The sequence below is a fragment of the Aspergillus multicolor genome, assembly GCF_047715735.1.
Source record: "Aspergillus multicolor strain CBS 133.54 unplaced genomic scaffold BDW74scaffold_15, whole genome shotgun sequence".
Classification (NCBI taxonomy): Eukaryota; Fungi; Ascomycota; class Eurotiomycetes; order Eurotiales; family Aspergillaceae; genus Aspergillus; species Aspergillus multicolor.
Window position 1 is genome coordinate 232,449 of NW_027395966.1, and position 22,516 is coordinate 254,964.

At 38.7% G+C, this 22,516-nt stretch overlaps 7 protein-coding genes across 7 annotated transcripts; 3 read left to right on the plus strand and 4 right to left on the minus strand.

Annotated features, from left to right (window-relative positions):
* Positions 1–238: 238 nt before the first annotated feature.
* On the minus strand, positions 239–1,303 carry BDW74DRAFT_178908 (uncharacterized protein; the record flags this gene model as incomplete). Its single annotated transcript, XM_073729315.1, has 1 exon — positions 239–1,303. One exon carries the CDS (start codon positions 1,301–1,303, stop codon positions 239–241), a length of 1,065 nt encoding a protein of 354 aa, XP_073583049.1.
* A 313-nt stretch (positions 1,304–1,616) lies between these two features.
* BDW74DRAFT_185639 (Zn(II)2Cys6 transcription factor) lies at positions 1,617–4,021 on the plus strand (the record flags this gene model as incomplete). Its single annotated transcript, XM_073731076.1, has 7 exons — positions 1,617–1,694; positions 1,792–1,943; positions 2,001–2,428; positions 2,476–2,771; positions 2,831–3,268; positions 3,325–3,938; positions 3,982–4,021. 7 exons carry the CDS (start codon positions 1,617–1,619, stop codon positions 4,019–4,021), a joined length of 2,046 nt encoding a protein of 681 aa, XP_073583050.1.
* Positions 4,022–5,164: 1,143 nt separating this feature from the next.
* BDW74DRAFT_178910 (uncharacterized protein) lies at positions 5,165–5,863 on the plus strand (the record flags this gene model as incomplete). The annotated part of the gene is made up of 1 exon (XM_073729316.1): positions 5,165–5,863. The coding sequence occupies one exon, from the start codon at positions 5,165–5,167 to the stop codon at positions 5,861–5,863; it is 699 nt and encodes a 232-aa protein (XP_073583051.1).
* Positions 5,864–6,220: 357 nt separating this feature from the next.
* BDW74DRAFT_178911 (intradiol ring-cleavage dioxygenase) lies at positions 6,221–7,395 on the minus strand (the record flags this gene model as incomplete). Its single annotated transcript, XM_073729317.1, has 3 exons — positions 6,221–6,850; positions 6,926–7,269; positions 7,344–7,395. The coding sequence occupies 3 exons, from the start codon at positions 7,393–7,395 to the stop codon at positions 6,221–6,223; spliced, it is 1,026 nt and encodes a 341-aa protein (XP_073583052.1).
* A 455-nt stretch (positions 7,396–7,850) lies between these two features.
* On the plus strand, positions 7,851–8,315 carry BDW74DRAFT_154619 (uncharacterized protein). Its single transcript, XM_073724709.1, has one exon. It carries the CDS (start codon positions 7,963–7,965, stop codon positions 8,149–8,151), a length of 189 nt encoding a protein of 62 aa, XP_073583053.1. The 5' UTR covers positions 7,851–7,962; the 3' UTR covers positions 8,152–8,315.
* On the minus strand, positions 8,309–8,875 carry BDW74DRAFT_154620 (uncharacterized protein). The gene is made up of 2 exons (XM_073724710.1): positions 8,392–8,875; positions 8,309–8,325 (listed from the first exon to the last, which is right to left on the minus strand). Exon 1 carries the CDS (start codon positions 8,790–8,792, stop codon positions 8,517–8,519), a length of 276 nt encoding a protein of 91 aa, XP_073583054.1. The 5' UTR covers positions 8,793–8,875; the 3' UTR covers positions 8,309–8,325; positions 8,392–8,516.
* Positions 8,876–21,119: 12,244 nt separating this feature from the next.
* BDW74DRAFT_168378 (uncharacterized protein) lies at positions 21,120–22,479 on the minus strand (the record flags this gene model as incomplete). Its single annotated transcript, XM_073726813.1, has 5 exons — positions 21,120–21,699; positions 21,780–21,842; positions 21,948–22,087; positions 22,187–22,341; positions 22,392–22,479. 5 exons carry the CDS (start codon positions 22,477–22,479, stop codon positions 21,120–21,122), a joined length of 1,026 nt encoding a protein of 341 aa, XP_073583055.1.
* Between the last annotated feature and the right edge of the window lie 37 nt (positions 22,480–22,516).

A 22,516-nucleotide genomic window follows, 5' to 3' on the forward strand; every position in this document is an offset into this window, starting at 1 on the left:
TTTTTTTTTTTTTTTTTTTTTTTTTTTGTTTTTTGTTTTTTGTTTTTGTTCCTACAAGTTGTTCTCCTCATGGGGACTTGGATAGCTATAGCATCTGAGCGATAGTAAACATCGGGCAATCAAAATAATTCTCTAATCAACTTTAACACTTCTACCAACGTAAATATCTTCTCCTCTTGCTTTATTTCTCTTCTTGCTCTATTGTGTTGTACACCATCGTGCTTCGGATTAGAGTAGCTCACTCCATCTTCCCAAAAATCTCAGCCACTCGATGGAATGACTCCTTTCGTTCCCAGGATGGCATAGCATTGTTCCTCAAGTCTTCGCCCGGAAAGTGCTTCACCAACGAGAAAGCCATCATGTCCAGATCCTTATCCCCTTCTCCTGCTCTCATACACGGAAATGCAAAGACAAAAACGAAGACCCCATCCACACCAGCCTCGGCGGAATCAAGCAGCCCAAGCTGAGCACCGAGGTAGTCGGCCTGCTCGGCCTCGCTTCTCGTTGGAACAATTCCGCCCTCGAATATCCCACTGCCGTCTGGGTTCGTCCCCTTCAAGAGCGCAAACCCGCCGTCTCCGCGCTCAGCTGCGCCTTCGTACGCACAACAGCCCACTTCCATGACGACGACTGGTTTGCCAAACTTCTTGTAGAGCTTCAAGCCTGAAACGTACTGCTCCTCGCTCTCACCGCGGCGGTAGTAATCGATGCCGACCATGTCGAAGATGCTCCATTCAATGAACTCGGCTTCCCAGGTACCAGCGGAGTAGGTCAGAAGTCCATGGAAGTGATGGCGGACGGTCTCAGCGAACGACTGCAGCGCCTCGTTCAGTGCGACAGATCTCTCGTGAAAAGCTTGCGGCATATTCCCGCCCTCTGGCATCTTGCCTTCGGAGAAGTGAGACGCCATCCACATCACGCGCTCATTGAAACTCCCTCCCGGAAAGACACCTTTGCTGAATATCGTGTACTCGCAGCCAGCCACGAAGATTATGTCCACGCCCTCTTTCCGCAGTTTCTCCGCTTCCTTCGCCGTCTCCTCAAGATAGAGTCCAGTTCCAGCGACATTATGGTTCATCTTCCACGGGTTGAAGAAGACTGTCAGTCCCACTGCATGGGCAGCTCGAGATGCCGTGACCAAACGACTGATCTCCTCCCCTTCAATGCGGACGGCGTTGGCGTGGAGTTCGGTGGCGATGACTCGCATGTCGAATTCGACTTGATTCAGAGAGAAGGGCTCGACAGAGTATCCGGTGCCGTTGAAATTGAGCCCGACGTCATAGACAACGCCGCGGTATTTCATGGTGGCTGCTGTTCTGTGCCGTGTTAGTTGAAAAATTTGTCTATTGATGGAAAGGGGCCTTACCAGCTTCAGAAACTGCCTTGCATACACAGAAAAGTTCTTGATTTGTTCGAGCATATTCAGATAAAATTAGGAGGATGCCCTTATATGATGGTGTGTTCGGACGTATGCCTCCGTGACCTAGGAGCAGGAGAGCGGACGGCGGAGTCTTGGCGCCCCGAGGTCCGGCAAATCTCGGTCGTCGTTTCCACTTCATTTCCACTCTTTCCACCTCCAGCTCAATTTTTAACGTCCGAACTTCTTGCTCCCAAGAATGTCATCGATCGATGCAACTCGCAGCGACTGGCCAGGTGCGGATATCACCGAAACTCCGGCAACAGAAAAGCTAGCTGTACGCGTCCCCATTCTTCACCGCAGTTCGCCGCTAACACTTCCACAGTGCGATAGGTGTCGCCAACGAAAGGTATCGCTACTCATTGATTCAGTAGCTAGATTCCATTTCTAACTTGAGACCGAGAAAGACCAAGTGCGACCGCATCCATCCGTGCTCAGTGTGTGTCAAGAGCAACTCGCAATGCACCTACAAATCAAGCCAGAGAGTCAGGGAGAAGAAGCAGCGGATCCTTATCTCGAATGCATAGTATGTCTATTCGCTAGTTACCCCTATAGCTTCTTAATGAACATTTCTTGTCGCTAGTGAGAGTCGCCTCGAGCATATTTCCGACAAGATCGATGCCCTCAGCGAGAGGATGAGGCGCCTGGACCATGGCCTGCTTCGATCCGCCGAGGGACCCCGAGCGCCAGTGATCAACATCACTCGGGGAATCAACGTCCCTGCTAAGAAGCCAGAAGCCGAATCCATCGACTCCACGCTATTCGCTCATGTCATCCAAGCATCCAAGTTCATTCAAGCTGCAGTAGCTGAAGACCCGCACTCTGAGGTCGGGGCTGAGATGTCATCGGTGCTTGACGTCCTACGCAATGCGGTCCAAGTTCAGCAACATCAGACTGAGACACTGGAGGATTCCCGCCCCTTCTCAAGGGATCTCCCTCCTGGCCTCCCTTTCAAAGACCTGCCTATCCCGCCTCTAGATCGAATAATGGCAGTGCTACGGGTTGCCCACGGTGGGTTCGCATCTGTTCCTTTCAGTATAAATGCTAACCTTCGGAAGACCGCTCTCCAGGTGAGCTATATTGGCCTTTCGAATTTGGGTTCCTCGGCGACTTCACCAAACACGTCATCAAGGCCTGCTCTCCTGGGCCGGCGACGGAAGCGGAGTTGATCATGGTCCATTATATCCTTCACTGGCTGTTTACCGAGTGCTCGGAAAGTGCCCATGATACGAGCGCCAGGCAGGATTACACGCAGCAAGCGATCACTTCCAGGAATAGCCTCGAAACGATTCTGTCAAATCTTTCTATCCACCTTTCCGATAGTGTGGACACAGTTTGTGCTCTGTACATGGCCGTAAGTGCTACCTACCTTCTGGCTTTGACACGACGAGGCCAGTTTTGATCGAGAAACAGGCACTCTACTCCCTTCAGTGCGGCAAGCTATTTATGGCATGGACGTTTATTTCTCGCGCGTCACTTGTGTCCCAGGCTCTCGGTTTGCACAGCTCACTTGTCGTATCAACCGAACCATCGGAGGAAGCACAACGCAAAAGGAATCTTTTCTGGGCGGTCTATGTCCTCGAGAAATCAGTCTCATTGCGCCTTGGCCGGCCTTCTACAATTCGAGACCGCGATATCACGCTTCCGCGGCTCCGACTCGACCGGAATATGGCATCGTTATCCTACAACAAGCTACCAGACTGGATAGAGATGGCTGAGCTCTACGGCCGGGTCTACGAGGATATTTACAGCCCACCTGCCCTGGCAGAGCCAGTTTCTATTCGTGAATCGCGCATTAATGCACTGGCTTCTGACCTCAAAAGGATGATGGCCATGCGGGCTGAGCTTTATGTAAGCTCTGCACATGTATGCTCGGCTGTAAAGCTTTCGCTAACTCTACGTATTAGAAACACCCAGGCCAGTGGTCTAACCACGTTATACCACCTCGAGCACACAAACTCGCCGTTCATGCAAACAGAGCCACCGAGTACTCGATCCTCGCATCGATCTACCGAGGCATCGTTAGGCCAACGACGTTTGGTACACCCAGCATGACGCCTTGTACGCAGTGTATCTCGGCCGCTCGAGCCGCCCTTGCGGAGGCGAAAGCGTGCATTGTGATGCTCACTGATCCAGTACCGGCATCTTCGCCGGTCGCTCCATCCCGTGCACTCGAACTCTGGATCAGCCAGGTCATACAGACGGCGATGTTCATCCCGTTTCTCATACTGTTCTGTAACACCGTTGCTACCTCTGCATCGTCTGACTTGGCTTATCTTCGATATTTGGTCGAGGGCCTGCACTCAATAGCACTGGCGAGGCCACCGAGTGACCGTTCCAGCGGTGCATTAAATAAACAATTGCGCATTTTCAGAGCGCTATATCACGTCGCTGCAAAGTACGTGGAGACCAAGTCCGGGAAAGCACCGCCAAGGTCGTCCACTGGGAATGGTGCCCATTTGCCACTAGACACCGATGTTGAGTCGCATTTCCTAGGCACTGACAGCGTTTGGTTTGGAGCGTATGCAAATTCACCTCCGTTTCTCAACTTATTGGGAACTCAGGGGTTGCAAGATGCAGAAGATACTCAAGTCCGAGGAATAGCACCAGAAGCTCTGACACATGCCACGGAGACCCGAAAACAGCACTCCATCGACGAAGGCTGGACTCCCTATTCGAGAGAAGAACCTTTGATGACCCGGCAATCGACGGGGGAACCCAGTGTTTACTATCAGTGCTTAGGCATGGATATTGATGACCCAAGCACCCAGCTTGAAAGTTGGTTTCACCAAAGCCACCAGATGATGAGACTTCTTGAGGAGTCTCTTTGATAGTGGAAGTAGTTACTTCTTATTGTCCCTTTATCCCGTCGCTCTCGTCAAAGAACAACGAGTGCTAAGTATTCAGAGTGTTCTCAAGACAGCAATTGGCTTTCCGCCTTGTTTGATCAGCGCTGGATATTGATCGTGACGGGTAGATCTGGATGATCAAGATCGCTGGGCCCTGCAAGGCACAACTTTGCGCATTCCACTGTCGCCCACCGTCAACACTATGAACATCAACATCCGAAATTCTGAGACTCCGGCTTTCTTAGCGGAGTCACAAGATGCCGGTTACCCGGGATTTCTCTTCGGCCTCGCTCTAAGCGACAGGCTAAGCCTCTTCCCAGATTGCCAAGAGGTTGCCCCTGGCCCTAGCTTCCTTCAGACCTTCTGGACCCACGCGTTCAGGGCGCAGTCGATCCACATCTGCTGGGCTTCTAAGCGACGATTGTCTCGACAGTTCATACGAATAGACCGGCCGCATTTGTGATAAAGCAGAGTGGCTATCAGCCGCGACTTCCAGCATTCCAAAGCTTGTTCCGGATGAGCACTAAGCATGGTCCAGCACTACGTCCAGAGTACCTTTGTGATATGCCATCAACATCCCTAATCCATATTCACAAGGGTCGCGTGTCGTGATGTCCAATCAGGGGCTCAGCTTTAGACATCCCCCAGCGGCTGGGACCGCATTTGCCACTACCCACCGCGCTATCAGCCTTAGCTAGGATGCTAAGCTATCGCCTCAAGGTTTTGGTTGGCAGGGTTTCATGCTCTAACACTTGGCGTTTGGTCTGGGATGTTCATTCCCAAATGTCAATTACAATTCGGGGGCGGCTATTCAACAAGGGGGTGCATATAAACCTCACCCACCACTGATCTCAGCGAAATCGAAATCCCTGAAACCCAGCAGTAATCTTTTTCGACAATGCGCACCTCAATCCTTCCTAGCACCGCCGCCCTGGCCTTGGCTGCTATCGCCACAGCCGATGACAAGAGCAGTACCTCAATCCCCTATTTCCACCTTGACCGGGATGCCACATTGGCCTTCGAGCTCAACATTCCCTCCTACACCAGCTCTGCCGCCAGTGTCATCACCGCCGATGCAAGCGCCACCACGTACGCCATCGGCTGTCTCGACTCCGCCCCCTCCAGCTCGTGCCTCATCAACTCCAAGAACCAGCCCACAATGGTCCAGGGCCCTGAAACCTGGGTTATGAAAGGAGAATACACCGTGGTGGATTGGATTCCTGTTATTACGGCGACCGTGGATTACGCTTGCACATTCCAAAGCTCCTCAGCTAGTGCATCCTGCTCGTATAGCCATAGTGCGTATGGGTCGAGCGACGGGGTGACGTTTCATGAAGACGTAGATACGGCATTTGAGGTTGCGACTAGTTTGGTGGAGAGCGCAGAGATGCTGGTTACGGGAGGTTTGGACAAGCTGGGTGGTAGTGCCACAGCGACAGCGACCGCGACCGCGACGAAGACTACTTCCTCTGACGGCGTTGGCGCGACAGCGACGGAGACCGACCAGCCTGGTGCTGCGGCTGGGGCTGTCGGACCCATTGCCGCACTGGTTACTGCCGCGCCTGCGCTGGCGCTGGGTGTTGCTGCTCTACTTTGATTCAATTATGACTAGCATTGCATTCGTCGGGAAATGCTATTCCACCCACTTTCCGGGCATGTCAATCGATTCGGGCCAGAGTCCTCACTACCGACAATCAAGAGAGGCAACGGGGCAAAATATTACAGTACAAGAACCGCAGAGATTGAAATATTGAAGTCGGCCGGTTACGGCTCTCAAAACACATCAAGGGCACATATATATATTTCCAGATTGAAGGTCACTCAGTGGCTATATTACGATCAGCAGCCCTCGGCTGCTCAACTGAACCTAAGAGGCATTATTATATACAATCCGTACACTTCAAAGCCGAAATCGGTTGCAGTAAACACATAACGGAAATCAACTGACATCCTCTTATTTATCCACATAGCCTTCCGCCCGATCAATGGCGTACGCACTCTCCTGAGCACCAGCCGCGGGACTAGCAGTAGGCAGGAAACCCTGAGGGTTAACACTGCCACCAGTCGTAGTCGCAGCCTCAGCAGAGCGGTTCACACCGATAGTGATATACCCAACAAGACCCTCAGCAAGTGTCTCTCCAAGAAGCGCCGTCGAAACAACCGCCGAGTATCCATCGGAACTGGCACTCGCATACAGCGAATCTTCCGCATTGGTCGTGCGGTTCAGAGTCGCCAAGTGCTGAGCGTACGGCTCAAGAGCATAGACCTCGTTAATCAGGTCCTCCGGGAAGAACAGCTGTCCGAGATGCTGCACACCGCCGGAAGCAGAGTTGTAGCTTGTCTCGCTCTTGTCGGTGACGTTGGTCTGCACGGTGACGTGGATATGAGTCGTGCGCGACACATAGTAGCCCGGGAAGGTCGTCAGGAACTCGGACATCCCTTCACTGTCGGTCTTGGTGATGCCGCGCAGGAACGTCTCGTTGTCGGTTGTGCCCTGGTCGCTCTTGGTGTATCCGTCTAGCAGATCGGCTGTGTCCGGGTCAATGCCGATGTATCCGGAGTAGGAGCCTGTTGCGTTGCAGGACTACACGCCAATCAGCACTTCGCTCATTCACTATCATCGAGGAGAAGAGAAAGGGGGAAGTGGTGGCGGACATACCCAAATCGTCAAATACGCATCCGGCAATGGTTCACACGTCTCCACATCAATAACGCCAATATCAAGGTACAGGTCAATACCCGCCTGGTTCTCGCGGACATCGTGCCGGTACAGCTCTCCGTCGATGCCGTAGGGGCCCCAGACGGTTTCGGGGGCCAGGACGCATGTCTCGTTCTGGATCGTGGGGTAGATGTTGCGCTTGGAGAGGGAGCGTTGGGAGAGGCGTTCGCGGCGACGGAGGGCAGTGTCTTGCGCGCGGGCTTCGATTTGAGCGGCACAGGCGGTGCTTGACCGTGTTGTGAGGTGGTGGGCTACGGTGGCTGCGGTGAGTTTTTCGGGGTGTGCTGTGGAGGAGGTGAGTTTGTGTTAGCAATGGATTCACCTGATCTGATACGGTAGTGGGGGTGCAGGGACATACCGAGAACGCCAGTCGAAAGAGTCAGAACGGCTCCAATGATGGGGAACTTCATGCTGGGTGAGTAGATTGGAGTTGGGCTGTTGTGGTTTGCAGATTGGCCTACACGTCGGTGCTGCTCACCTTTTATATCTCCCCTCGGACCAGATTATAGACACCCTTCCCTCGCCGGCAGCAGGCACTTACGCGGACACATTCTAGAAGACGCAACGCCTTTCCGCCAAGGTCATCCAGAATCAACGGTTTTGTGGAGCGGTCCCTATACCAAACAGTGAACCTCGGAGCAGCCCTGTCGATCCCTTCTCAGTACAGCATACAAAGTGCAGACCTCGGAATTACCCCGGAGTTCAAGGTCGGGATTAGGGTTTCGCACTGCCCTGCGTACGTACCCTATTGATCCAGATCGACGCAGCTCTAGCCGCTTTTAATATAGTTCTGACAACTTTATACGAGAGCTCGTATCCCACGCTGAGAGGATTCTAATCAGGATCTTCTGGTTGGATGATGACAAGAAAATAGGCGCTGAGATAAGCGGGGTGCGGATGCTGTGACGAGTTGCCAATGTTGCCATGCCGAGGCACTCCACGGTGCTCTGGGCCCTAAATCATAGCCATGGATAGATATGACCATGCGCGGGCATTTCAATGCGTATCTGTTAACTCTCCAAGACCTTATTCAATCCATGCAACGGCGAGTGCCAGGCTCTTCAAGTCCGAGATGGCGGAAAGGTCGCAATTATGAAAGCCTTTCGCAACGGATCACGGCTCTCCAGGGCGTCAAGAAGTCCACACAACGTATCTTTGACCGCTGATTTCGTCTTTGGGGTGAGCGTGCGAGTGGGTGTGTTTTGCTCCGTTTGGTATGGTCCAGGTCTGCATCGTGATTGAGACGGACAGGAAAGTGTCGCGCCTCAAAAACCTTTCAGCGAACCCACCCCCACTGTCTTAGGGTCAGGTATTCCAGGGTCAGGTATTCCAGGGCCAGGGTAATCATTGTGTATTCCCGCCATGGGCCGGCTGGTTGAGAATAACGGCTTACGTGTTCTCTGCAGATCCGAACGCAGCAAAGCGCAGGCCTTAGCAGCGCGAACATTGGATTCGATTCACAGACGATGCGGATACAAAATGGGTTCGGGGCCATCGTGTCCTTATGACGGCTTAGTGCTGAGTGTCCGCTTTATCTGAGCAGCAAAGTCATTCTATGAGGCATCGCGACCTGGCATTCTGGTTGCTCTTGAACTGCCGCCCATTCCTCCCCATTATGCTGTCCCCTGCATGCACTTAGTGACCGCACCATGCACCTCTTTGACGTGCGCGTTGTCCAGCACCCACGTTGGTGTACATGCGACGAAAGACCTCTGAATATCGAGATCAATGGCGTAGCGAGGGAAAGGAACAAAAGAGGCATCGTCGCCGGGCACGTTGATGATGTCTCTGTTCTGCCAGCCACCATGATGGTCAGTCCCTGTCCAGGCGCCTTAAGCTCATCATCGACGCCCGGTGGAGGAGGTAGTTCGTCGCACAACGAGCCGGAGGGACCCAGAATGAGGATCGGGTCATACTGGAAACAGCACAAAGTATTCCTGTCAGCGCTATACCTCGGAGACACAGTATCAGCTATACCATCCAGAACTAAGACTTACACTTGCTAGTCACCAAAGGGTTGCACTCCCTCGCTTGCTTGATCCCACCAAATCCCATGTATTCTGGTCGCCCCGCTCACTCGGCCTCTTGCAGCTCTGTTGAGAAAAATCCATCCTAGCTCCATGGGAAACATGAGAATAGGGTAAAACGCTCTAACTCAACTGTGGCTTTGAGAATATGCCATGCAGAGCGCTCTTTGGTGGACTGGCCAAGGATTGATTTGTCCAGGGGAGGGCTCAGGCGCGCGGGCGCTACAAGTTGCCTGACTGGGAAGACAGACCAGCGGTACACATTAATATGGGGGACATGCAATATGGTACAGTTCCTCCACTTCTAAAACAAGTATCACTACTAATCCGGATCAGGGAAAACACGCCGAGTTTTAGCGCATCTCGCTTTTGATCCCTGACAGCCCCTCATGTTCCACCTCCAGCCCCAGGCTTCCGTTTCAGCTAGAAGAGACGTTCGCTTAGCGAAGTGCTTGTGCTGAAGCTAAAGCTATGCGCGATTTACAAGGCCGACTTGGGCAGACCATCCTTCGTCCGCCGTGGACTAAACGGCGGAAGTTGTCTTGCCCAGCCCCCTTGCCAGCACCATTTCTGAAACGGCCTTGTTTCAATGAACTGAGAAGCACATATTCTCCGTCCATTGGTAACGGGGTACTCCTGGTTTAGCCGGTTTCAGCCTGTCAGAAGGATGTCATCGGCTAAAGGGGGGTTCTCGTGCCTGGCATCATACCCAATAGAATACTGCACCCACCATGTACAATGCACTGGAACCCCGTTCAGGGTATATGAGATCTCTCTGCTCAGAAGTAGTTACTGGTATTCCCGCCGCTTCGAAACAAAACGTCCTACTTTATTTATCATTTGTAAATCGGAGAATAGGATGCCGCGCTATCTCGGACACCTTCTTGTAGTTGGGCTATACTGGAGTTCTGCTCTCAGTCAGCAAACCAGCACTGGAAGAACAAGGCCTCCCAGCGGATGCCTGGTCGTCGAACAGAGTAAGCGAAGTGATTCCTAGAGCCACAATCAAGAACTAAGCCTCCACAGACAGATACGGACGGGTACTACCCCAACATCACTTCGGCGGTTAGCTCGCTGTCCGGCAGCTCGAGCGCCTGCATTTTCATCTACAGTGGAACAGATCCGAGGCTCTTCAAGTTTCTCTAGTCGACACTGGCAGTCTTGCACGGAGGCCTATACGGACACTCGGGAAAAAACTCTAAATTTTGTAATTATAGTATACTGCTTTACTAACCGCTTTCTTTTATCCCTAAAAAAGATTTCTTTTCCTTACTAAGTAAGTTATTTCTTATTCTTTAAGGCTTTATAATAGGTTAACCTTTAATTAATCTTAAGCTATATAAGTAAAAGATTATAAATCCTTACTTAACTAGCTTTTATACTAAGACTATTACTTTATATATTAGTTATAAGTATTATATTTAAATTACTAACTATATAATTAAGGCATGCCTTAAAAGCTAGGGTATTAAATAGTATACCTTTTAGGCATTAAACTAAATTTTTATACTTATATTAAGGTCTTAATATGCTAGGTTACTCTTAGAAATGCTAATATATTAAAAGTTTTTTAATTTAAAGACTTTTAAGTTTCCGCCTGTACGCTAAAATATATTTATTTAAAGCTTGGATTACTTCATAAAATATTATTAATTAATTTAGTTTAAGACCAGGAACAGGTTAATTTAATTATAAAAAGCCTTTATATAAAACTTATATTTAACTAAATTAAAGGTTTTAAATAAAAAATGCTTGCTACTTATTTTTGGAGCAAGGGGTTACTTATTAAAAGGTATAGGTAACTATATATATATATATATAACTTATCTATTAACTTTATATAAAAACCAGTGCTTCTTAATATATACCTAACTTGCACCTAAAGCTATATAAAAACATTTACATAACCTTTAGCATTATTAGGGTGTGTATATTATGCCTGGGCTAAATTTTATTCAATTTATTAATAGGTATCTTAAGTTAGCCCTGTTTAATATTAAGATCTACACAGCTATTAATGCCTATTCCCGGTATATTATCCAGGTTTATATTAGTATTAACTTTTATATAACTATTAGTATTCTTAGGCAGTTCCTAAATACTCTTTTAGTTATGTCCAAACAGCCTGAATTTATATAATTAAATTAAGGGGGGGAAATAGTTCTTTTAGCTAAGGCCTAGCATAAGCTCCAGCAGTTATACTATCCTAAAATCTTTATTAAAAACTACTATCTATACAAAACAAGTACTTTAAATTAGCAAATTAAGGCATGATAGGGACAGCTACCCCGGGGGGTGCTTTTTTAATATTAAATAAGTCTTTGTATATTAATATTAATCCTATAGTAACCATGCTTATAGCAATACTTTCAAGCCCTTATAAAAAATAGGCACTTTTTTAAGGATATTCTTACTAATTAAATTACCTTATATATAATTTACATGCCTCTTATTTTAATTTAGATTACCTCCTTTATACAGACCTGGAATGACCATAATATTTATAAATAATAAAACCAGCTATACCTTATTACTAGCAAGCTCTTTATTAACTATTATTACCCCTAAGCTAGTATATATAATTATGGGATTAAGTTTAATTTAAAGCTTTTAAAGTCTTTTTAAAAAGATATACAAGCCTAGGGTATATATTTCCTTTATATTATATTCTTATTTTAGCTAACCTTTATATATATACTAAACCCTAATAAACATTTACCAGCTAAGACCTGTGCTTAGACTTATATAAAGCTTTAAAGCTTGGGTTTAACCTTAAGAACCCTTTAAAAGGTGCCAAGAGTAATATAAACTACTTATATATCCTTTTTTATATAATATATCTTAGGCTCCGGGCTTAAATTATGGCTTTTATTAAGAATAAATATTATTTAAAGCTAAAACTCTTTAAAAGACCTACTAGGACCTTTAATTAAGCTTTACTAAATAGGATAAAAAAGGTAAAGTGTAATAAAGAACCTATTAAAAATTCCAAGCTTACTTAACCTACCTAGCACTATCCGCACTTTTTTATATTAAAAAAAACTTAGTTTAATTAAAGGGAAAAAGCCTTTTTATATATAGCTTTCTTAAAATACTTTTATTAAAACTATGCCCTGTATTTATCTAGTCTTATAAGAATATATTATCTTACAAATCCTGCCTTACTTTAAGCAAAAACCCTTAACCCTGTACAGACCCTTAGTATTAAATAACTTCCTATTTCCAAGCATATCCTCCACCTTGTACAAAGGCCCGTGTACTAAATAAAAAAAAGGTTATAAGCCTGCTTAATAATACACCTCCTAGCTTTTTATAAAAGGCTATCCAGGTCTTTACCTCTTTACTAATTAAAGAGTCACCTTCCAAGCAATTCTGTTAAATAAAGCCTGCTGATCCGTCTTAAACTAGTGGAATTTAAGGATATTTTGTGCGTAATAGTAAAAGGTATAAGTCTTAAGGTTAAAGAGCTTATATAATAAACTAAATAAAAATAAAAGATAAGGTAGCTTAGTTTTTAAAAATAATAAATAATAACTAAAACTATTTAATATTATAAAAATAGTCCTTTAAATACATGGTTCTTATTAAATTATTTATTTAATATTTTTAACTGGTAATATAATATTTTAAATTAATAATTTAATAATATTATATTACTAATATAACCATAGTTTTTTTCTTAGACTAGCATTATACCTTTAATATAATTAAAGTAAAATATCTTGTGACTCTAGTTTCTAATATAATAACTAGTCACATTGTCAGGGAACACGGCCAGCGCGGGCTGATGTCAACCAATGGATTTGTTATAATGATACAGTGTGACTAACTGTCACATCAGGAACCAGAGTCACGGGATATTCTGACCTAATTATAGCAGAGGCTATGATACTAAGCTAAAAAGGGATTATAATTATATTAGTTAATATAAGGCTATAAAGCGGGTGCTTTAACAGAATATAATAGAAATTATATTAGGTGCTTTATAGGGATTTAATTTAGTTATATATTTAAAAAACTGTCTTTTAATATTAAATAATTTTAGTTATTATTTATTATCTTTAAAAACTAAGCTACCCTAGTTTTTAGTTTTTATTTAGTTTTTTATATAAGTTTTTTAACCTTAAGACTTGTACCTTTTACTCTTGCATGTAAAATATTCTTAAATCCTACTAGTTTAAGATAGATTAGCAGGCTTTATTTAATAATAATAAACCCTTAGTATAAATAATTTAAAAATATCTACTATTATTATAAAAACCTAGACTTCTTAAAAGGCTTAGGCTGCTGCTGCTGCTTTAATTATGCTAGCTGGCCTAGGCCCGAGAGAAGAACTAGAGTATATAAAGGGAGTAATTATTATATTAGCTAATAAAATCCATGTATTAAAAAGTTTTAAGGGACTTAAGGTTAATTAAATAATATTATTTAAAGGTAAGAAATTATCCCTGTAAAATTATTTAATATTAATAAATATAATAAAGTTATATTTACAGGTATATACATTCAGGGCCCTGTATTTAATTAGTTTAAGTTATACATGCGCGACTTTGAAGAGTATGCTATGAAAGACAGAAAGCTAATAACTAGGAAGATTTTTAAGAATTATAAAGAGTTTAAGGCTTAAATCTTTAAGATATTTAGTAATCTAAATCTTAAATAAACTACCTAAGGTAAAATAGATATATTATACTAAGGTAAATAGTTTATTAGTAAGTATATTATAAAGTTTTACTAGATAGCCTTAAACTTAACCTGGAATAAGTTAGCCCTTATATTAAAATATTATAAGGGACTCAGGAGCAAGACCAAGGACTAATTAGTTATATTTAATAATTTATTAAATACTCTTAATAAGCTTATTAAAGTAGCATCACGGATGGAAATATAACAGGATAAATATTAGTATAAAAATAGAGAAATAACATGTATAAAATAGGAAGAAATAAGCAGAACTTATAATAAGATAAAGATAAAGATATAAAAATAAATATTGCTATTATTACTAGAGAATAAAAGAATGGCAAGGAAAAAAAGTAATTTAAAAAAAAATACTTTAAATATAAAAAGATTAGATATATTAAGAAACACTGTTAAGTAAAGTGCTAAAATTATAAAATAGCTATTTATAATTTATAAATATATCATGCCTATATAATAATTAAACCTAATTTCCTGGATATTATAAAGGAAGAAATCCTTAAAATTATTATAAAATAATAAAAGGAATTAATATAATTTATAAATAAATTAATTACATAAATTAGCTAATTATAAATAAAGGTCTAGTAGAACATAGAAGACCTTAAAAAAATAAAATAAAAAAGTACTTAAATATATTAAATTTAATATATAAGAACTTAAAATTAAAGAAAATAGAAAAGTTAATATTATTACTAATAATAAGTTAAAAGAACAAGCAGGACGCTGCATGGGTTTTAAAAAAAGCCTAAGTATAATATTAAGTAAATAAGAATTACCTAAAAACAAGCCTCTTGGGAAATAAAAAAAATATTACTTATAAATAAGTAATAGGATCCCTTTAAATTTAAAGGAAGAGTTTTATATACCTTTAATAATTTTAATTAGTAATAAAATAGTTATAAATTACTATAAGACTTAAGAAACACAGACATAAACCTTGTTTAGTAGTAATACTAAAAAAGATAAACCTTATAACTATAAATTAGTACATGCAGTTTACTAGGAAGAATCTAGCTAAACATGGCAGGATTATATATTAAAATATAATATATATAAAGATTAGATGTTCTTAGAATACCATGTTTATAGGCAAGTTAATATTAAAATTTATAAAAGAATATAAGCAAGTATTAAATAAATAAGAAATAAGCCTATATAATAAAGTCTTAGATTATATAAAAAAGTACTCTTGTAAACACTATCTTAAGTTAAGCAAGAAGGTATACTAAGATATTAACTAGATAAAATATTATAATAATAAATATTTATAATACCAGAAAATTAAAGAATTATATTATTAGAAACTGCAAGTACCTAAAATAATTATATAATTAAATTATAACTACCCTCTAAAAAATAATAACTATAATTATATAAAAATCAAAGCAGGATACCTAAATAATATAAAACTTTACTATCATGATTATAACATTTTAAATTATATATTCCACTATAAGAAGACAGGCCAGTTCTAACGAATAAGATAGACTAAAGTATAATAATAAAACTACTATTAGTATTAAAAGGAAGTAACACTCTTCATAATTAAGAATAATATATTAATTATTATTATAGCATAGTTAGAAAAAAAGCATGTAAGAATCTTACTAGACTTAGGATACTTTAAGTAGTTTATTAGTAAAAGATTTATTAATATATACTAATTAATAGCTAAGCTTACAGGGGAACACTAAAAAATCTTTAAATTTTAAAAAAAAGTTAATCTATTAAGGACCTGAGCTTTTGACTAATAGTATATTAATAAAAAATAGTAAATATATTAAGAATATTATATTTAAAGTTATGCTAACCACGCCTCAGGGATTCTATAATATAGTTATTGGGATAATATAGCTTACTTAATAAAACCTGGATATTAACTAAATAACTAAAAAAGTGCTAGTTAATAATACTTAATTAAATATAAAAAAGAATATTAATAAATAATATATATTTAAGTAATTTATGAAGTATTAGGGAGAGCTTTAAAAAAGTAAGAAAAGAATAAGTAATAAAAAATAATATATAACTTAGGATTTATAAAAAGTAGAACATGGTAAGAGGTTTTAAAACTAAAGCTAAAAGAAGAATATAAAAAAGAACTTATTAAAGTACTTAAAAAACTTTTAAAAAAATACTATAATTATATTTAATTATTTATAAAACCTAATTATTAATTACTAAAGCATAATAGTTATTATAAAGTTATAATACCCTTAATACCTGGAGAAAAGTTACCGCAGGTACAGTAATACTAAAAATTACTAGTAAAGTTATAAGTAAAAATAAAGTTTATTTATAAGTTTAAAAAGGCAGGATATATTTATAAGTTAAAATTATATATATTCTTAAAACCTATAATAGTGCTAAAGAAAGATAAAAAAGGCGCGTGGATAAAGAATAAATAATTAATTATTAACTACCGCCTTCTTAACAAAGTAATAATTAATAATACTAATTAAGTATTATATATAGGGTAAAAAAGGGACCTTTTATAGGGAGCTATGATCCTAATAGTTTTTAATATTTAATAGGGTTATTATAACTTATAAATACATGTTAAAGATATTTATAAAATAGTATTCCTTATAAATATAAAATTATATAAATAGGTTATTGCACCTATGGAACTAAAGCAACTACTAGCTAAATTTGCTAGGTACATGACTTATAGATTAAGGGAATTTATAAATAAAACTATTGCTATTTATTTTAATAATATAGTGGTTTTTTTAAAAGTTAAAGAAGAACATGATACCCATGTGAAAAAAGTTATATAGAAATTAATAAACGCAGGACTTATAATAAGTATTAGGAAGTGTAAATTTAATATATATAAAATTAAATACCTGGGTATAAAATATACGCCAGAAAAATAAAAAATTAAGTAAGAAATAATAAAAGAAATCTTAAGTTACCTAATACTAATAAATAAAAAAGGAGTTAGAGGATTCCTAGGACTTTTAAAATATATATAAAAATACTTATTTGCCTATGCATGTGATATATAACCACTCACCCGACTATTACATAATAATAAACCCTTTGTATAGGGATGGGAGCAAGAAAGAGTAATATAGTTTATTAAAAAAAAGTTAAGAAAGCACTTATACTATAACCCTATAACCTGGAACTGTAATGCTATATAAAAATAAATATATTTAAAGGAGCCATAGGAATGGTCCTTAAATAAATAAATAAAAATAAGAAGTTATAACTAGTTATGTTCTTTTTATAATAAATAACAAATACTAATAAAGGTATAACACTTATAATTAGGAAGTGTTAGTAATTATAAAGAGATTTAAAAGATAGAAATATTACCTCCAAGAAGCAAAGCATGAAGTTATTATTTAAACTAACTATAAGAACTTAACATACTTTATAATAATAAAAGAACTTAATGGATAACAGATTAGATGGGCTTAATAATTATTATAATATAACTTTTAAATTAAGCACATTAATGGGAAAAAAAATATCACCGCGGATGCGCTAAGCTAAAAACCAGATTATATGGTTAAAGTTAAAAACCCCGAGATATATATCTTTTATAAAAATAAAGATATTCTTAAATTTAACTAGGATGTTAAGCTAGCTGCTGCATATATAATTAATAATTATAAGTTTATGGTATAACTTAAGAAGGAGCAAGAAAATAATAAATAACTTTAAAAATAAAATTAAGGTGTATATTTTAAGAAAAAGAGTAATAAAATACTTTTATAAAATAAAGTAATTATAATACCCCAAAGCTTAATTTAAGAAGTAATTAAATTATATTATAACCTGCTATTAAAAGGATACCAAGGAATTAAGAAAATAATAAAAAAGATTTAACAAGCATACTTTTTTTTAAGAATACACTAACAGGTTCAAGACTATATTATAAAGTATAATAAATATAATTAAAATAAGCTATTTTAATACTAGTTATATAAAAAGATATAAATACTAGGTATACCTGCAAGACCTTAAAAAAGTATTATTATTAATTTTATTACAGGGCTACTATTATTTAAGGATCTTACTATAGGACTTGCCTATACTAATATAATTACTATTATATGCAAGCTTATAAAATACATAATTATTAAACTAGTTATAAAAAATCTTACTGCGGAGAAACTAGCACTGCTAATACTATAAAAAGTATTTATTTAAACTAAACTACTAAAAAAATTTATATTTAATAAAAATAAATTATTCACCTCTAAGTTTTGGGAAATAATTATAAAAGCATGCGGAATAAGTTAGGATATGTTAACCGCAAACCACCAGTAAATAAATAAATAAACAAAAAGGATAATATAATTAATTAAGTAATACTTATAATATTACCTTAACTAGAACTAAAATAATTAGGTTAAAATACTATTAATAGCATAGTTTATTATTAATAATGCAAAGAATGCCATAACAAATATCTTGCCTTATTATATAAATTTAGGAAGAAACCCAAGGATAATATAAATATTATTACTAGCTAAAAAAATTAAAATTAGCCTTAATATAAGTTAAGCACTTAAATATATTATATAAATTACTTATATAAGATATTAAGTGGGCTAAGGAAAGAATAAAATTTTATTATAATAAAAAGCGTGAGAATATATTATTTTTAAAAAAGGAGAGAGTTTATCTCCTATAATAAATAATAAGAAAGAAAAATTTTAATATTAAGAGTAAATAATTAAGTAATAAACTTAATATAGTAAAATATAGGCTATTTAAAATTAAAAAAAAAACTTATTAATAATAACTATTACTTATTATTACTAGCATAAATATAAGTGTACCCAGTATTTTATATTTTATTACTTAAATTAATGCTAAATCTAAAAAATAATTATAATAAAGTAACTAATACTAATAAAAAGTATAAAGTTAAATAAATCCTGGACTAATAAATACATAAAGATTAAATTTAGTACTTTGTTTACTAAAAGGGCTATTTACTAAAAAATAATTTATAAAAACTAGTTAAATATCTTAACTACCCTAAGAAGATTTAGTAATTTTAGCAAGAAAATAATTAAAAAAAGAGTTATTAAATAAAGGCATGGAAAAAGCCTCCGCAGCATAAATATTACTAAGAAAGTTTTATATAAACAACCCCCTGTTACTTATTATAATAGCTAAATAACTTTGTTTTATTACCTTTTTAATTTTCTTTTATTTTTACTTCTCCTCCTCAAGCTTTTCAAGCTCTTTTATTTCTTTTATATTATAAATAATAAAATTGCCAGCATGCTTATATAAAAGGTTATTTTATTTTTAAAGCTAATTTATTTAAGTATTTAATTTTACTAGCTTTATTTTTTTACTATAATTTTTAAATACTCTTTTTATTCTTAAAGTCTTATTTTATTTTATATTATAATTAAACAATACTAGTTAATATTTAAGAATATTAACCTTACTATAATATATTTTTAGTAGGTGCTAATATATTCTTTATAATAACTTAAATTATTTACTTTTATATAAGATTTATTTAGCTTAACACATTGCTTGCAAGGGGAAACTATTTTAAAACCCTTTTTTATAATATAATTATAAAGTTTTTATTTTTTATTTATTAATAAGAAAGGCATTATAAGTTAATACTAAAATATAAAAAAAAGGATTTAGGTATGTAAAACTTACCTATAAGTATTATATTACTTAAAGAATTTTTAGGGATAAAGAACCTAAAAAAGGGGAATTATTAGGGAATATGGCTAGTATAAACTATTATTAGCTAATAAATCTACCTTATTAATATAATATAACAGGCTATTATATTAGAAACCAGAGCTATTATTTATTTATATTAATTATAATAATATAGCAGTATTAATATAATAACTTCTTAATTATTATATTAGTTAAAGCAAAGTAATATAATAAATTTAACTAGATATACTTATTTAAGTAAAACATTATAATTAATTTATTAAATATTATATATTTAAAGGACTGTTTTTATAATATTAAATAGTTTTAATTATTATTTATTGTTTTTAAAAAATTAAGCTATTTTACCTTTTAATTATAATTTAGTCTTTTATATAAGCTCTTTAACCTTAAGACTTGTACCTTTACCTCTTGCGCATAGAATATCCTTAAATCCCACCGGTTTAAGACGGATCGGCAGGCTTTATCTGACAAAAAGTTAAATACTAGGAGTTAACATAATGCTTTTACTAAGTATTATGGCTATAAATATATATATAATATAAAAAATATTCCTTATAAAAGGGTTAATAAGCAGCAGGCTAAATATATTACTAATAAAAAGTTTAAAACTAAGGAGAAAGATAACTTAAAAGATAGCGAATATGCTTTTATTATAGCTAAGGCTTTTACTAGTAATCTTGTTAGTAAAACCTATCTCTTACTTTAGCATAAGAAGGTTAAAGCTTTAGTGCGCGCGGTTTTAAATAAGGTAAATAAAATTACTGTCTTATATAAGGCTTAAGTGGTTAATCATAAACATAAGGCTGTTAAGTTACTGTAAGCGGCTAAGCATGAGTGCAACCGTGTTATCCATGCTCGCGACAGAGCAGTTACTAATAGGGATAAAGCATAAACTATTATTACTATAGCTAAAAAATACCTAGTAAAGGTAACTAAGAAGCTTTAATCCCTAACTATTTACCATAACATAGTCTTAAAAAATATTTTGCATTTACACCGCTAAAAAGAATTAAAGCATTAAACCTGGAACAAGGTTTATAAAAAGGTTATTAAAAAAGTTTACCAGTTAGGCTTATTATCTTTTATTCCTTCCCTACTTACTTCTTTATTTTTTAAGGCAGATAATTAATAATAGTAGTGGTCTCTTTCTTTATATTTTTTATCTTATTTTCTTTCTTATTATTGACTTACTATTTTATATTTATATCCAGATCCCTAATCTAGAAATAGTTTATTCCCATGTGCTAGTAAATAATTTATAACTTGCTACCATAGCTAGCATACATTACCTTTAAACATGTCTTTTTTTTTAAATGGCGCTTTAGCCTCTGGAAGAAGTTAAAGCAATTAATAGATTCTAATATTTATATAAAACCATTACCCTTAGTCAGCATATATCTCTTTGGAAGTTATCTAGAACCCTCAGCACTTGACGCTATCGACCTCCGGTGGGGTTCAATGCGCAGTTGAACCTTATGCGGGGACGATACGGTAACGGAGGAAGCCCCCGTCCGACCCTGCAGGTGGACAATGCCGATGCCAAAGGTTAACTCCTGTCTAGTGCTGACGAGATCCAACGCTACTTGATAAACGAGGAGTTCTTAATGGCCGTGTTACATGCAGTGGCAGCCCAAAAGGTTGCTATCTACTGCAACTATCTGCTGCAATGCAACTCCGCCACGCCTAGTATTCCCTAACTAGGCCTCTCGGCCTATCCGACTCTACAATGGAGGTGTGTCCTTGACCAAATCTCCCATCAGGCGCTCTGCCACTCTGGTACCATGCACCTCCGCTCGCTCAATGGCCTGACGGATCTCCTGGTTCTCTGCGTCCGACAGCCTGACAGCAAATGCACCCATGTTCTCCTCGAAGTACTCGATCCGTTTCGTGCCCGGAATCGGAAAGATATCCTCCCCCTGCGCCATCATCCACGCCAACACGAGCTGACCGAACGTGCACTTTCTCTTCTCGGCAATGGCCTGCAGAGTCTCCACCAGCTGCAAGTTGCGCGGAAAATTCTCGCGAGAAAATCGCGGGATTGACCGTCTAAAATCGTTCGCGTCAAAATCGTCAATCGACTTGTAAGCGCCCGTTAGCATCCCACGTCCCAGCGGCGAGTATGCCACCGTAGCGATGCCCAGTTCCCGACAGGTTGCCAGTAATCCGGTCTCAGGCTTTTCGATATCCATGGAGAACGGGCTATATTCGATCTGAAAAGCGGAAATAGGGTGGATGGCACTGGCACGATGGAGAGTGTCGGCGCCACATTCGCTAAGACCCAGGTAGCGGACTTTGCCAGCGCTTTAGATTTGGCCCTCTCAGTTAGTTTCTCCGTTGCCATCGGAACTGCATGTCAGGTGTCAGATGGAGGCCAGACTCACTCGACGAATTCTTTCATGGCCGCTACTATTTCCTCAACGGGCGTCTTGCCGCTGAACCGGTGGCTGTAATCATCCTCCGTCAGCCTTTTACTCCACATGATGTATCACAGGGGGAAAAGTAAACAACAAGGGCGCAGCCGCCCAGAAACAACAAGAAAAAGCACATACCAATACAGCAAATCAATGTAATCAGTCTTCAGGCGCGCCAGACTTTCCTCCACAGCCGAGCGGATATACTCGGGGTCATTGCGGATCTCACGACCCCCGTCAGCCGCCACTTTGTTTCCGAATTTCGTGGCCAGGAAGATCTACCGGACAATTATCAGCCAGGGCTACGGCCAGACCTCGTATCGGCGGCCGAATTGTCAATGATAACGTCAATCAATGCACATGCAACATGCACCTACCTCGTCCCTCTTTCCGGTTCGCTCGAACCACCGGCCGAGTAGCTCCTCACTGTCGCCGTAAAGCTGCGCTGTGTCCCAGTGGATGCAGCCGAGCTCGTAAACACGATCGAGTAGTTTGAAGCGGTCGTCGTCTGGGGTTGAGACGCCGTAGAAGGCTAAGGAATTGTTAGAATGCTAGAGTGATATTTTTTAGGTAGAGACGCACCGCTTAAGCCCATCATGCCGAATCCTAGACCGGGGATTCTGGGGCCATTGCGGCCGAGGGAGCGAGTGGGGAAGGGTTGAGTCGACATTGTGTTGACTTGGATTGGATAGATTCTGGAGATGGCG

Coding starts and splice junctions, on each gene's coding strand:
- BDW74DRAFT_154619 (XM_073724709.1), top strand. CDS start 7,963: ATGACCATGCGCGGGCATTTCAATGCGTATCTGTTAACTCTCCAAGAC.
- BDW74DRAFT_154620 (XM_073724710.1), bottom strand. CDS start 8,792: ATGGTGGCTGGCAGAACAGAGACATCATCAACGTGCCCGGCGACGATG.